Source organism: Rutidosis leptorrhynchoides, chromosome 5 (genome assembly GCF_046630445.1).
Source record: "Rutidosis leptorrhynchoides isolate AG116_Rl617_1_P2 chromosome 5, CSIRO_AGI_Rlap_v1, whole genome shotgun sequence".
Classification (NCBI taxonomy): domain Eukaryota; kingdom Viridiplantae; phylum Streptophyta; class Magnoliopsida; order Asterales; family Asteraceae; genus Rutidosis; species Rutidosis leptorrhynchoides.
The window spans coordinates 410124217-410140870 of NC_092337.1; the positions used below are offsets into that span (position 1 = coordinate 410124217).

General features: G+C 32.6%; 1 protein-coding gene across 1 annotated transcript; it reads left to right on the forward strand.

Moving 5' to 3' along the window:
* The first annotated feature begins 979 nt into the window (after window positions 1–979).
* Window positions 980–2260, forward strand: LOC139849927 (F-box protein At1g67340-like). Its single transcript, XM_071839539.1, has 3 exons — window positions 980–1170; window positions 1275–1437; window positions 1628–2260. Exons 1-3 carry the CDS (start codon window positions 980–982, stop codon window positions 2258–2260), a joined length of 987 nt encoding a protein of 328 aa, XP_071695640.1.
* The last annotated feature ends 14394 nt before the right edge of the window (window positions 2261–16654 follow it).

Here is a 16654-nt window from a genome sequence, read left to right on the forward strand (position 1 = left end):
CAGACCCTCAACGCAAAAAAAAAAATTCGTCAATTTTCATTTTAACCCATCAATGATTTTTTAATTTTAATTTTCTATATATTTTATAATTAATTTATTTTTCGCACCCCATTTTCAATCAAATTTTACCACACCACTCTACCCAATATTTAACACAAAAAACTGACACACACACACACAGTTATAAAATGTCAGAATCTGACATTGCCAAATCACATTCACATTACACTTTTTTGCCAAAAAGTATAAAAGTTGAATGTGACGTTACAGTCATGGTTAAAATGGTCTTATATAAAGAAGAATTTTTTTTTTTTTTTTTTTTTTTTTTTTTTTGCAAAAACAAAAATTCTATAAAATAGATCAATAGAGCTAATAAAGTTACAAGTGATGATATCTTATGAACTTAACGATCTACTTGGATAAATATACATGTAAACAGGGGTGGAAGTAGTAAGGGATAAGCGGGGGCACCCACCTCCAGTGGATTCGAATTTTTTAGCACAAAAATTTTGTATTTTTTTAATTTTGCTTCCAGTGAAATTTTTTTTGGGTCCAAAAGTCTTCCTATTTTGTCCCAAAAATCTCCATATTTCAAAAAAATCTTCATATATTACTTAAAAATCTCCATATTATATCCAAAAGCATCTATATATTGCCCAAAAAAATTGCAATGCTTTTAAATATATAATATATGTTACTAACTAATATTTTTCATGAATTATTATTATTAATTACATTTAGTTATATATATATATATATATATATATATATATATATATATAATAAATAGTTTGTTATAACAATAAAAATGCAAAATGACAAAATGGGGTAAGCCAAGGGTATTAGTGTCATTTCACTACTATCCATTATATATTTATATTTATATAAAGCACCAAATCCTGAGTTGAATGGTCACCACCACTGTAGTCATTTTGTTCAAACCAAACCCATTTCTTTCTTTCATTCATTAAGGTACAAAATGAGAACACGCCGTGGCCATTCTTATCCAGTCGCCGGATCTCCGATTAACACCTGCCGGAAAAGGTCCAAGCTCTCACCATCTCACTACGATCCCTTCGATAATGTCCCAGACGACATCGTTCTGTTAATCCTCTCTAAACTCAGCTCCACTGCCGACTGTCCCACCGATTTCGTCACTACTTTATTAACGTATGGAACCAGAAATAAATCAACATCTTCATTTTATTAATTATGTATATATATTATATTAACCAGTTACATCATTTAATGAATTAATTACTTTTGTGGAACAGATGCAAGAGATTTAACGGTTTAGGACTTAACGCCGTTGTCTTATCAAAAGCTTCAGCTGAAACGTTTGCCGTTAAACCCAACAAGTGGTCCCCACCTGCTCACCGTTTTCTTCAACGGTGCTCGGATGCCGGTAATGCTGAAGCTTCTTACATTCTCGGCATGGTTAGTTTTACTTTTTACTATATGATTTTCCACATTTTATTACCACATCATCAAAGTTAATTTTTGATATTTACAATTTTACCCCTCGTACTCAATCAAGTTTTTTACACATTGTGGTTGATAATGCCATTTAACAATTTCACTAATAATTCTTTTTTTTTTTTTTTTTTTTTTTTGGTAATTATTGCAGATTCAGTTTTATTGTTTCCAAAACAGAAGAAACGGTGCATCACTAATGGCAAAAGCCGCGATTAGATCTCACGCGGCAGCGTTATATTCACTCGCGATAATTCAATTCAACGGCAGCGGCGGTTCAAAAAACGTAAAAGATTTAATCGGTGGAGTCACGCTCTGCGCACGTGCAGCATCTCTTGGCCACATTGACGCTCTCCGTGAACTCGGTCATTGTCTCAAAGATGGCTACGGCATCGGAAAAAATGTGAATGAAGGCAAACGATTTTTAATCGAAGCAAATGCACGTGAGCTAACGGCGATTTGTTCGAAAACGTTAAGGTCCGTTATCGGATCTCCGTTACTCGTAAGCGATTTCGGATTCGTTTTACCGGCTCCGAAATCTCATCCGGCGAACCGGTTTCTCGCCGGTTGGTTCACGAACCGGAAACTGGATCCGTCATTACGGATTTGTCGTTACGATGGATGTGGCCGGCCGGAGACGAGGTTGAATGAGTTCCGGCGGTGTTCAGTTTGTGGTGTGATGAACTACTGCTCACGTGGTTGTCAGGCACGTGACTGGACGATGGGTCATAGTAAGAATTGTAGGCCTTTGGTTAGGGTTGTGAATGTTAACGGCGTTGATAGATGAACCGTATGATGTAGGTGGTGGATTTAACGGAAGCGGTTACGGAAATGTTTGTTTGAAAACGGGGGAAATTCGGAAATTGTCTTGAGGTTTTGTTGAGGGGTAGTTAAGGAATTTCGTTGGATCAGCTATTTTACATTTTTGGCGGATAGATTAATCTAGATAGGATCTTGTTTAGCAGATAATTAGTATATTTTTATGTTTTATCACAAAGGGAGTAGCAATTTTGTAAAGCAAATTAGCTAGGATATATAGCTGCCTTTATTTAAGAGAAATATTGCGAATCAATTCCATATCGTTATAATCTTATTGAATTGAAATTTTGGCTTTAAAATCAAAGGGTTATTGGTATGACAATATTGAGTTGCCCTGTCGTCATAGCTTGCCTCCCATCCCATTGGTTATTACGAGACAGGGGAAAAAAAATTAAAAAGAAAAATGGAAATAGTGAATCAAAATTTGAGGTCTTGAATTTAACCCTGTTGAAGACATTTCGGGTCGGGTCTCTGCGTTTTGCCTTAAGGAAAAAAAAAAATAGCTTTACTAGTTCAAAGTTAAAAACACTAGACAATGTATTCAATTCCCTTTCACTTGGTTTTAGTGAAAAAAAAGGGAAAAACATTAAACTTGCACACTTGAAAAGGTATCCCATGCCATTTATTTATCATTTTTCCCATTTCAATTCCCTACCTTTTTTCATCTTTATGTTTGTTTAAAAGCTTTAATTTTTTAAAGTAATGCATAAAACTTTTTCTAAGAGTAGGCAAAATATTGAGGAGTCGGTTAAGATTCCGGGTTTTAAACCAAATAGAGTAGATACCGGAGTTAATGCCGGACATGCTCCGGTCAATGCAGCGGTGGAAGAAGAAGACCAAGAGTCTAGATGTGCTGAGGTGGACAAATTGGTCGAGGAAAACGAAGAGTTGGTTGGTGAGTCAAAAAGTAATGTTGATACAAACCCTAATTCCAAGAATTCGCATGCCAGCAGGTGTGAAGAAAATTCGGTGGGTGAAAATTCCAATAATTTGGGCAGTAAATGCACGGGTAACGAGTTTGTGGCAGGTGTGGACCTGGGTGATGGACATGAGTCCAATGTAAATGGGCCTGTGGATAATGGTGAGAAGACAGGAGGCCCAACTGACCCTATTGTCAATCCAGATAGTTATACTAGAGCCCAATCTTCCTTAAAAAATAAAAAGAAAGGCCCAACTTCGGCTAGGGGTTTAAACGAATGTGATGGAATCAGAAAAGAAAAAATTAGGGCTACGGGTGAGTCGAAGCAATCTGATGTCTCGGTCTGTAATGAATGCTACTGGAATGTAATGGGCAATTGGAAGGAATCATCGCGAATCATGAAATTAAAAAGCATGGCACGAAATGGTAGCAATTGTGGTGATCGATCCAAGTGTAAATCGTGTCGAAAGAAGACAACCACTGTTAGAACTAGAGCCAAAAAATCTGGTATGTCCCAAAGTACTAAGGTTTCATTGGGTGGGTCTATCAACAATGTGGAATTAAGGGACTATGGGGAACAGATTGGATTGAAATGGCCGAATCATCAGTAAGCCATTTCCTCTCATCTCGTTCATTTTTTTCGTTTTTTTAATTTGTTATGAAGATACTTTCTTTGAATGTGCGTGGCTTTGGGGTAAGGGGTAAATTCAGTTGGGTGAAGGGCTTATGTCGTAGTGAGAGGCCTGATATTGCGGTTTTTCAGGAGACTAAGTGTAGAAATTTAGATGATTGGTGGGTTCAACTGTAGTGACCCGAACTTTTCCATGTTTATATATATTAATTGAGATTGATATTTACATGATTAAATATTTCCAACATGTTAAGCAATCAAACTTGTTAAGACTTGATTAATTGAAATATGTTTCATATAGACAATTGACCACCCAAGTTGACCGGTGATTCACGAACGTTAAAACTTGTAAAAACTATATGATGACATATATATGGATATATATATATAGTTAACATGATACTATGATAAGTAAACATATCATTAAGTATATTAACAATGAACTACATATGTAAAAACAAGACTACTAACATAATGATTTTTAAACGAGACATATATGTAACAATTATCGTTGTAAAGACATTTAATGTATATATATTGATAGTGTTCCAAATGAACATATATTTAGTAGCAATATCGTTCCAATATGTAAAGTTTTTAAATGTAATTTCCTTATTTTTAGTTGTAATAGTTAAATAAATAAGTGCGAAGACGAAAGACGCAAATCGCTCGAAAATGAAGATTTAAAGACAAAAACGAAGATTTGAAAGACCAAAACGTCCAAAAAGCTCAAAAGTACAAGATACAATCAAAAAGGTTCAAATTATTGATGAAGAACGTCTAAAAATGACAAGAGTACAAGTTACAAAACGCAAAGTACAAGATATTAAATTATACGAAAGGACGTTCGAAAATCCGGAACCGGGACATGAACCAACTCTCAACGCTCGACGCAACGGTGTAAAAATTACGAGTCAACTATGCACAAGAATAAAATATAATATTTAAATAATTCATAATAAGAATAATATTAAATAATAAAAAGTTGTTAATTGAGCATAGTTCAGGGGTCGTAAATGAAAATTCAATTTCTAATTTGCCTATAAAAGAGATATTGCGTTCGATGATGAAAAGATGTAAGAAATTCTTTCCGATCTTTTTTTTCTTCTATCAATTATCAATATCAATTATCAATATCTATATTCTATATCTCTATCATAATGTTAATGTAATAAGATATAACAATAATCTTAATTTTAAGTTTAAATTATGATAATAATAAGATTTATGATAGAGATCATTTGAGTGTGTAAGTCGAAATTCTGTCCGTGTAACGCTACGCTATTTTTAATCATTGTAAGTTATGTTCAACCTTTTTACATTAATGTCTCGTAGCTAAGTTATTATTATGCTTATTTGAGCCGAAGTAATCGTGATGTTGGGCTAAAATATTAAGACGGGGTTATTGAATTTTGTACCATAATTAAGGTTTGGGCAAAAGACCGACACTTGTGGAAATTGGACTATTGACTATTAATAGATGGGGGGTATTGTCTAATTGAGTGACAACTCATTGGAGTCTGTCGAACCTATCTTCAAATTAATTAACCTAATAATTAATAATGATTATGGTTGTCCTATTTAGTGATGTTCATATGGAATCTGTTATAATCATTTAATTAATCAATTGGGTTGGGTAATTGATTATTCATTCTGATCAAGTGGATGAATTAATATTCATAAACTAATTAAAACAGGGGTGGATTACATACAGTGATAACTGGTGTAATTGTTGACAGAAGTGATAACTGCGTCACAGTTTAAATCCTTAATCAGTTGGAATATTTGACTTCGGGTATAAGGGTAATTTGACGAGGATACTCGCACTTTATATTTATGACCGATGGACTATTATGGACAAAAACCAGATAGACGTATCAAATAAACCAGGACAAAGGACAATTAACCCATGGTAATAAATTAAAATCAACACGTCAAACATCATGATTACGGAAGTTTAAATAAGCATAATTCTTTTATTATATTTCTCATCGTATCTTTATTTACTGTCATTTTATTACTCGCAATTTTATTTTCTGTCATTTTATTTATCGCAATTTATTTTACGCACTTTAATTTTTGTCATTTATTTTTACGCTTAAAATCGACAAACCGGTCATTAAACGGTAAAACCCCCTTTTATAATAATATTACTACTTATATAATTATATATATTTTGTATAAATATAGTTAAAAATATAGTAAGTATCACCAGCTCCCTGTGGAACGAACCGGACTTACTAAAAACTACACTACTCTACGATTAGGTACACTGCCTATAGTGTTGTAGCAAGGTTTAGGTATATCCCATCCGTAAATTAATAAAACTTGTGTCATATTTTGTAGTATTTTGTATTAAAAATAATACTATTTCGTACCCTCACGCTACATCACCAAGTTTTTGGCGCCGCTGCCGGGGAGCGCTAAAACGCTATATTTTTAATTATAATAATATTGAAATAGAATATAATAATATAATAATATTGAAATAGAATATAATAATATAAAAATATTTAAGAATCTTTACGTAAATTTTAAAAAAAAAAAAAGTCGTATTTATTAAATACTTCAGGGGTATATTATGTAACTTATAATTAATAATTGCTATCATGTCGCTTTCATGTGAATAGTAAATTAATTAATTTATTTTCATTTACTATTCATGAATAGTAAATAAATTAAAAAAAAAAAAAAAAAGTTTTAAAAAAAAATTATAATTATAAAAAAATTATTAATTTGTAAAAAAAATCGTTTTTAAAAAAAAAAAAAAAAAAAAAAAATCGTTTTTTTAAAAAAAAAAAAAAAAAAAAAAAAAAAAATAAAAAATAAAAAAAAAAAAACGAAAAAAAAAAAAAAAAAAAAAAAAAAAAAAAAATTTGTAAAAAAAAAAAAAAAAAAAAAAAAATATAAAAAAGAAAAAAAAAAAAAAATATATGTATTTTTAAGACTTTGTTAAATAGTTAAGTTTTAAAAGTTTCTTTATTTTTATTTTAGTTTATAAAAATATAAGTTTTAATTTTAATATCTTTTATTTAATTAAAAAACAGAAAAATAAAAAAAAAAAAAAAAAAAAAAAAAAAAAAAAAGAAAAACGCGTAAAAACAAAAGCTGTCAACTGAATTCCTGAACCCCGCGACTCGCGGAGTTTTCCTCTTTATTTGCCGCGACTCGCGGAGGCCTTCTGACACACGGACAAAAACCCTAATCACGGGTTATTTTTAATTATTATTATTATTAAAACCTAATTATTATTATTATTATTATTATTAGTTTTAAGTTTTATTTTTATTTATGTATTTAGTTTAAATAAGTTTTTATTAAATTGTAAAATTAATAGTTTTATTAAATAAATAATATAAAATAATATTTTTATAAAAATTGTACTTTTTACAACTTTTTGTATATTTTTATATTTTGTACCTTTTTAATCGTTGTAGCGTAACTTTTGTATTTTTAGCTCATATTTAATTTTAAACTTAGTTTTTGCTATAGTTATTTTTACTCCTAGATTTTTAGGCTTTGCCGTAGAATTCCTTAAGTGCTTTTTTTCTTTAGACTAAGATTTAGGTGCTTTAGAATTTTGCGACGCCTTTTTAAGTTTTAGTTTCTTTTTAAGTTATTTCCATTTGGGATTTAGTCTTTTCCTGTAAGCTTTAATATTTTTAGACCTTTTACTATGTATCAATTATCATTCCAATTAGTAATTTCAATTTGCGATTATAATTTTAAGTTAGTTGTAGTAATAAGGTTAAATTAGTTAAGTATTTTTAAGTTTTGATAAGTTTCTTTTATTTTTCCGTCACCTTTTATTTTTCAACCATTTTTTATTTTTCGACATTTTTCGGCGCGCAATCTATTTCTCTCTTATTTCTCGCCATTCTAGTTTTTAGGACTTAGAATTTTTTCTACTTCTTCTCTAAATTTCTTAAAATTACGAAAATTTATTTTAAGTTGTTAAATTGATAGACATCAAAATTTTCTGGTTCGTAGTAATAGTTGGATTTGTACGTGGACCGGGTTATTGGAGCCAAACAGTCCTCAATTATATTGAGACCAAACGAATCCTGCCCCTCTGCTGCATCTTTTGGCTATTCGAAACGTGGGCAAAATCAGAAAAGTCTATTGGTTGGATAACTTATTATAATTTTTCTTTCCTTTTTAAAACTAATAGGATATTCAGTGAATGCACCGAGTAAAACGTTCACCACCTTTCATACGTTCACCACCTGTAACTCGATCAAGACATCTAGCAAATATTGTCGCCGTTGATTTTTCTTTAGAATCGTCATCTAGTCGAACAAGAACTCCAACTCAAATTTCCGATAATCCATCTTTTGAACCCGACTTCACAATTAAGAACCCGGAACATATTCAAGGACAATTCCAAGATCCTGAACCACTAATTATTCCTCCTGAACCACAAACCGTTAAATCAGAATCCTCTAGTGATTCGTATTCAACAAATTCAATTATGGAAGTAACGGAACCTCTAAGTATGGAAGATCGAATGAGAGCCACACGCACGGGCCAAGGTCACGCCATTATTAAGCCAGAAGTTAATGCGTCAGATTATGAAATCAAAGGACAAATTCTACACATGGTAACTAACCAATGCCAATTCAGTGGTGCACCGAATGAAGATCCTAACGAACACCTTCGTACGTTTAAAAGAATTTGTACACTATTCAAAATCCGAGAAGTGGAAGATGAGCAGATCTATCTCATGTTGTTTCCCTGGACTTTAAAGGGAGAAGCCAAAGATTGGTTAGAATCGTTACCTGAAGGGGCGATTGACACATGGGATGTTTTAGTTGAAAAATTTCTTAAACAATTCTTTCCGGCATCCAAAGCCGTGAGACTTCAAGGAGAAATTGTTACGTTCGCGCAAAATCCAAATGAAACATTATATGAGGCGTGGACAAGATTCGGAAGGATGTTGAGAGGATGTCCTCAACACGGATTAGATACTTTTCAAATAGTACAAATCTTCTATAAAGGCGTAGACATCGCCACACGAAAAGACATCGACATAACCGCTGGTGGATCCATTATGAAGAAAACCGCAACTGAAGCTTACAAAATTATTGATAACACAGCCTCCCACTCGCATGAGTGGCACCAAGAAAAAGATATCTTTCGATCATCTAAAGCGGCTAGAGCCGATTCTAGCCATGACTTTGATTCCGTTTCCGCAAAAATAGATGCTTTCGAAAGACGAATGGAAAAGATGAATAAAGATATTCACGCAATACGAATCAGTTGTGAGCAATGCGGTGGACCACACTTATTGAAAGATTGTCACATTGAACCAACGATGGAACAACGAGAGAATGTTTCTTATATGAACCAAAGGCCTGGAAATAATTATCAACCGCCAAAGTTAAACTTCAATCGAAATCAAAACATTCTTTACAATCCAAACGGACCCAACAACAACTCGTATAACCAACAAGGTTCGAATAACCAACCAACTCAAAACAACACTTTCAATCCACAAAGACATGGCTTGTATAAACCACCACAACAAACCGAAGAGAAAAAGTCAAATATGGAAGACGTGGTATTTAAGCTAGTTGAATCTCAAACACAATTTATTGAAACTCAAACCCAAACGAACGAGAGGTTTGATCAGTCATTAAGAACTCAACAAGCTTCCATTTTGAATCTTGAAAAACACGTAGGTACTCTTGCTAGCATGATGAGTGAGAGGGAACAAGGAAAGCTACCGAGTAATACTGAAGTAAATCCTCGGAATGAGAATGTTAATATGGTTTCAACGAATTCTGAAAAACCAGCATCAGAAGATGGGAAGGTTTTAGATGAGAGTAACAATGAAGAAGTTACACCACCACCACCCGAGTATGTAAAGCCAGTGGTGGCACCATACAAACCACCCATCCCGTTTCCAAGAAAAGGAGTTGAGTATGAGCAAGTGATAGGTAATAAAGATTGTGATACCTCTGGAAAGAAGAAGAAGAAAAAGAATAAGAAAGTGCAAGAAACAAAAGCCGTAAATATAAACCCGGTGAATACAGTTCCACCAAAACCTCCACCTAGGGTAGGTGATCCGGGTGAATTTATTGTTCCTTGTCTACTTAGTGATTGTGTCATGTATGATGCACTAGCAGATTTAGGTGCAAGTGTGAGTGTTATGTCTCTTTCATTATATAAGAGATTAGGGGTAGGTGAGTTAAGTCCAACGGATATGAGTGTTCGACTCTTTGATCAAACCATTAAGCACCCAGTTGGAATTGCTGACAACCTACCCATTCAAGTAGGTAATTTAACCTTTCTAGTCGAATTCATTGTCATTGACATAGAAGAGGACTCAAACATTCCTCTAATTTTAGGACGACCATTCTTAGCATCCACCGGGGCGTTATTTGATGTAGGAAATGGAAGAATGACACTTAGTAGTGGTGACAAATCGATCACCTTTATGATTCGAAAGTCTAAATCTCCACCAGCCAAAACCGTTGAACCAGTAAAAACAATTGGTAATAACCATGTGGTTTTACCAACTCCAACGGTAATACTTAGCAATAATGAAACGCCTAAGTGTGGGGAAAATGAAGTAACACCTAATGATGACATGATAACAAAGAACCCCGTTGTTGATACGAAATTAAATGATCCCGTTATTAATAGTTCAATGAAGAAACTTATTAAACGGATTCGCGATGCTAAAACCAAGGGGAACTTTAAGTTATGTAACCGGTTAGTATCCAATCTATCACCTAAAGAAAAGGAGAAACTAGTTGAAATTGTGGATATTACACAGGAATCCGACCAATGGCTTAAAGAAAAAGTCACGGATATGCAAGTTGATTATGGACCAAGAGAAATTGACGATGAAGTTAATCACAATTTTGACACCACAGCTACCTAAGTGTGGGGAGATTCAAGTGTTCTAAAAAGAAAATGCTATCTAGAGTTAGTTGTTCTGTTCTCATGTAGTTCTGAGAATGGAATCCGATTGGTCTTTTCCGCTAGCAGACACTAAAGAACTAGTTTTCCCCCTCCATTCTGAATTTTTATTTTTTTTAGGTTTTATTTGAAATTAATATGCATTTTAATTTATGTTTTATTGTGATTTTAAAAAACAAAATTTACTTTATTTCATTAAGTAAAAAAATGATTTCTAAAATTCGTCGTGAGTTGAAGATTAGGTAGTTGAACCGAAATTGCTTTACCCGAGGGTGGGACGGCAAATTTTGTTATCATTATTTTTAATTTTATTGATCTAAAGTATGCCAAAAAGATATTAGACTTTATAAATTTTTGAACGTGGGGTAATATACCCAACTTCAAAAATATGTATGTATATGTTTGTATTTTATATTATGTACAAAACAGGGTAGAACAACGCACTTTCAAAGACTAACATTAAGTTCAGCAATAGCTACTGATTTTGACGACAAGAAGCAAAATATCAAATGTGATGTAAAATAATATGCTTACAAACTGGGTATTTTTAATCACTTTTCTACACTAATCACCCTCATGAATTTATAATTATAGTCTGATTTCATGCAAATGAGGGCATTGCATGATCTCAAGTGTGGGGAAGGGTTATAAATTCTCTCGGGTTTGCACTTAAGTTTATTTGCCAAATTTTGTGAAAATTTGAAAAATTTTCAACTAAATGAATTTAAAATCATGTTTATACATATTTATGAACGGTGAAAACTAGGTGATAATACCGAAATTATCGTTACCTCGAAAAGGACATAAATTGAGAAACACCCTAAAACGCTTGAATTCATTTAAAATGAAATAAAAGAAAATAAAAAGGCAAAGAAAGAAACTAAGTGTGGGAAGAATGTACCAAGTTATTCAATTTAAAACATATATCACATATTTTTGTACAAGATTATTGCAGGTACTTTTGCTTTGGACGATACTAATCAGTTTTACCCGGTTTACTGTAATACATTTGAAAGAAAGATGGATCTACACGATGAATCAATTCCATCATTAAAAGGAAGTAAAGTCTTCCGAAAAAGACACGCGCTTCTTGATTTAGGTCATGAAGTTGTCGTCCAGACCAGCTGTAGGTTGACGAAAAACCTAGAAAAGTCATCACTAAAATCAGCAGGAAATCCACGGACCTCAGCATCAAACAGGGTCGCCATGTGGTCAGATTTATCCTAACCATGAGAAGGATTTATCTCGTACAATGGGGGGGCACCGTGCAAATTAGCTTGATAAGACTAATGAATCAGATCCCCAGAAAGGATAATCTCCTTAAAGATTAAAAATCAGCTTTTAAGACTGATATTACTCAATCCTAGAGATTGACCTTAAAGATTGAGAATTCAAACTCATGGAATTCAATGATATCTAAACTCGAGCTTGAACGAGAAAATATTTTGATCAAAAATACACACCGATTTGTTTTCTGAAAAACCATTTTCAATGCGTTCATTACCATTGAACGTAAAATCCTGAGAATTCATCAGAATTCATTAGGTCACCTGAACCAAATCAGGTGTCAACCGTAAGAACGGTGGTTGCATAGCATGGTCAGAGACAGGACCTTGTGCCAGACCGAAAAATTATAGGATGATCTTTACTATCGCTCCTACCAAGGATAGTTCTAGCATCCGACACGTTAATAAGACCATAATCATCTGCATGTCACGGGACATTGCCCTAACAGTTTCTTGTTCATCGCTTTCCTTTACAACCGGACGGTAGTTTACCGAAAGGTAATATACGGAACAAGTAAACTGGATGTGTGCTTTCCGATACCGGGATAGCAGTGGATTACACGAACCTAAATGTTTTTAGCCAAAATATTGATCCACAAATATATTTTGCAACACCAATGGTGGATCAAATCAGAAAACTTATCTAGGGTAAAAGCTAGATTGAATTTTCAAAAGATCAAATGTTTTCATAAAGATCCTATTTCCTAAAGGATCTAAATTTTTATAGTCATGTGGGACTGTAAACCACCTTTCAAATGTGCACTTTGCTTTGGAAACCGAAAGTAAATCGGCTATTTGATTGCAAGTGTCGTTGACCTAAACCCGAGGCAACTGTGGATGACACACCCACCTTTAACCATCATTACTGTCATTGTTTATACCGCTATATCAAAATCACTGATGTACAAAATGTGATGAATAAAAAAGTGATTCATGTATGTTTTTATTTCAAGTTCTGTATTGCTTGAGGACAAGCAACGCTCAAGTGTGGGGATATTTGATAGTGTTCCAAATGAACATATATTTAGTAGCAATATCGTTCCAATATGTAAAGTTTTTAAATGTAATTTCCTTATTTTTAGTTGTAATAGTTAAATAAATAAGTGCGAAGACGAAAGACGCAAATCGCTCGAAAATGAAGATTTAAAGACAAAAACGAAGATTTGAAAGACCAAAACGTCCAAAAAGCTCAAAAGTACAAGATACAATCAAAAAGGTTCAAATTATTGATGAAGAACGTCTAAAAATGACAAGAGTACAAGTTACAAAACGCAAAGTACAAGATATTAAATTATACGAAAGGACGTTCGAAAATCCGGAACCGGGACATGAACCAACTCTCAACGCTCGACGCAACGGTGTAAAAATTACGAGTCAACTATGCACAAGAATAAAATATAATATTTAAATAATTCATAATAAGAATAATATTAAATAATAAAAAGTTGTTAATTGAGCATAGTTCAGGGGTCGTAAATGAAAATTCAATTTCTAATTTGCCTATAAAAGAGATATTGCGTTCGATGATGAAAAGATGTAAGAAATTCTTTCCGATCTTTTTTTTCTTCTATCAATTATCAATATCAATTATCAATATCTATATTCTATATCTCTATCATAATGTTAATGTAATAAGATATAACAATAATCTTAATTTTAAGTTTAAATTATGATAATAATAAGATTTATGATAGAGATCATTTGAGTGTGTAAGTCGAAATTCTGTCCGTGTAACGCTACGCTATTTTTAATCATTGTAAGTTATGTTCAACCTTTTTACATTAATGTCTCGTAGCTAAGTTATTATTATGCTTATTTGAGCCGAAGTAATCGTGATGTTGGGCTAAAATATTAAGACGGGGTTATTGAATTTTGTACCATAATTAAGGTTTGGGCAAAAGACCGACACTTGTGGAAATTGGACTATTGACTATTAATAGATGGGGGGTATTGTCTAATTGAGTGACAACTCATTGGAGTCTGTCGAACCTATCTTCAAATTAATTAACCTAATAATTAATAATGATTATGGTTGTCCTATTTAGTGATGTTCATATGGAATCTGTTATAATCATTTAATTAATCAATTGGGTTGGGTAATTGATTATTCATTCTGATCAAGTGGATGAATTAATATTCATAAACTAATTAAAACAGGGGTGGATTACATACAGTGATAACTGGTGTAATTGTTGACAGAAGTGATAACTGCGTCACAGTTTAAATCCTTAATCAGTTGGAATATTTGACTTCGGGTATAAGGGTAATTTGACGAGGATACTCGCACTTTATATTTATGACCGATGGACTATTATGGACAAAAACCAGATAGACGTATCAAATAAACCAGGACAAAGGACAATTAACCCATGGTAATAAATTAAAATCAACACGTCAAACATCATGATTACGGAAGTTTAAATAAGCATAATTCTTTTATTATATTTCTCATCGTATCTTTATTTACTGTCATTTTATTACTCGCAATTTTATTTTCTGTCATTTTATTTATCGCAATTTATTTTACGCACTTTAATTTTTGTCATTTATTTTTACGCTTAAAATCGACAAACCGGTCATTAAACGGTAAAACCCCCTTTTATAATAATATTACTACTTATATAATTATATATATTTTGTATAAATATAGTTAAAAATATAGTAAGTATCACCAGCTCCCTGTGGAACGAACCGGACTTACTAAAAACTACACTACTCTACGATTAGGTACACTGCCTATAGTGTTGTAGCAAGGTTTAGGTATATCCCATCCGTAAATTAATAAAACTTGTGTCATATTTTGTAGTATTTTGTATTAAAAATAATACTATTTCGTACCCTCACGCTACGCTCTAGCTGCTTTAGATGATCTAAAGATATTCATGCTATACGAATTAGTTGTGAGCAGTGTGGAGGACCACATTTGACAAAAGATTGTCTCAGTATTGAATTAACAATGGAACAAAGAGAGAATATTTCATACATAAACCAAAGGCCTGGAAATAATTATCAGAATAATTATCAACCGCCAAGACCGATTTACAATCAAAACCAGAATTATAACCGAAATATTCCATACAACAACCAACAAGGTCCTAGCAATCAACAAGTATCCAATAATACTTACAATCAGCAAAGACCGAATTTTCAAAACAAACCACCACAACAAACCGATGATAAAAAGCCAAATTTAGAAGATATGATGACGAAGCTAGTTGAAACTCAAACGCAGTTTTTCACATCTCAGAAACAAACCAATGAACAAAATGCTCAAGCATTTAGAAATCAACAAGCTTCTATTCAAAATCTGGAACAAGAAGTAAGTAACCTAGCAAGGTTAATAGGTGAAAGGAAACCGGGAAGTTTACCTAGTGATACAAACGCTAATCCCCGGCAACGGCGCCAAAAATACTTGATGTCGAACGAGGTGTATATAAAATAGCTTATATTTTACTAGGAAATACTATTAAATACGATACAATTTTACACAAGATATTTATTTATTTATAGAATGGATATACTTAAACCTTGCTACAACACTTATAGGCAGTGTACCTAATCGTACAGTAGTGTAGTTTTTAGTAAGTCCGGTTCGTTCCACAGGGAAATCTTTAAGCAAAGCTCAACGCTATATTAGTTTACTTTTATTAAAATTACAAATATATATATAAGTAATATTATTATTATAAAGGGGGGGTTTTTACCGTTTAATGACCGGTTTGTCGATTTTGAAACTTTAGTCACAGTTAAAACCTAATGTAAAATATAAAATAAATACAAGACTTTAAATTAAAGCGTAAAGTAAATAACGATAATGAAATTGCGAATAATAAAAATGCGATAAAAATTAAATTGCGATAATTAAAAAGTATGATAATTAAAAGTGCGATTAAATAAAATAACAATAAATAAAAGTGCGATAGTTAGAAGTGCAATTAAATATAAAATAAAGGAAATAAAATATGATATAAAAGAATTATGCTTATTTAAACTTCCGTAATCATGATGTTTGACGTGTTGATTTTAGTTTTATGCCCATGGGTTAATTGTCCTTTGTCCTGGATTATTCAATATGTCCGTCTGGTTTTTGTCCATAACAGTCCATCAGTCATAAATATAAATTGCAAGTGTCCTTGTCAAATTATTATTATACCCGAAGATAAATATTCCAACTAATTGGGGATTCGAATTGTAACAAGGTTTTAATACTTTGTTTAATGAATACACCAGGTTATCGACTGCGTGTAAACCAAGGTTTTACTACTTTGTTAACAATTACACCAATTACCCTTGAATGTAATTTCACCCCTGTTTTAATTATTCTAGTGGCTATTAATCCATTCCCGTGTCCGGTTAAATGAACGATTATTCGTACATATAAATACCCCGCCCATCGTGTCCGATCGAGTGTATATGGTAATTTATAGGGACGCCCAATTGTAAATCTTTATATTAACATTAACAAACTTTCATTTAGTTAAACAAATATAAAGCCCATTAATAGCCCATAGCCTAGTTTCCACAAGTGTCGTTCTTTTGTCCAAACCCCAATTATGGTACAAAGCCCAATTACCCAATTTTAGTAATTAGCCCAACATC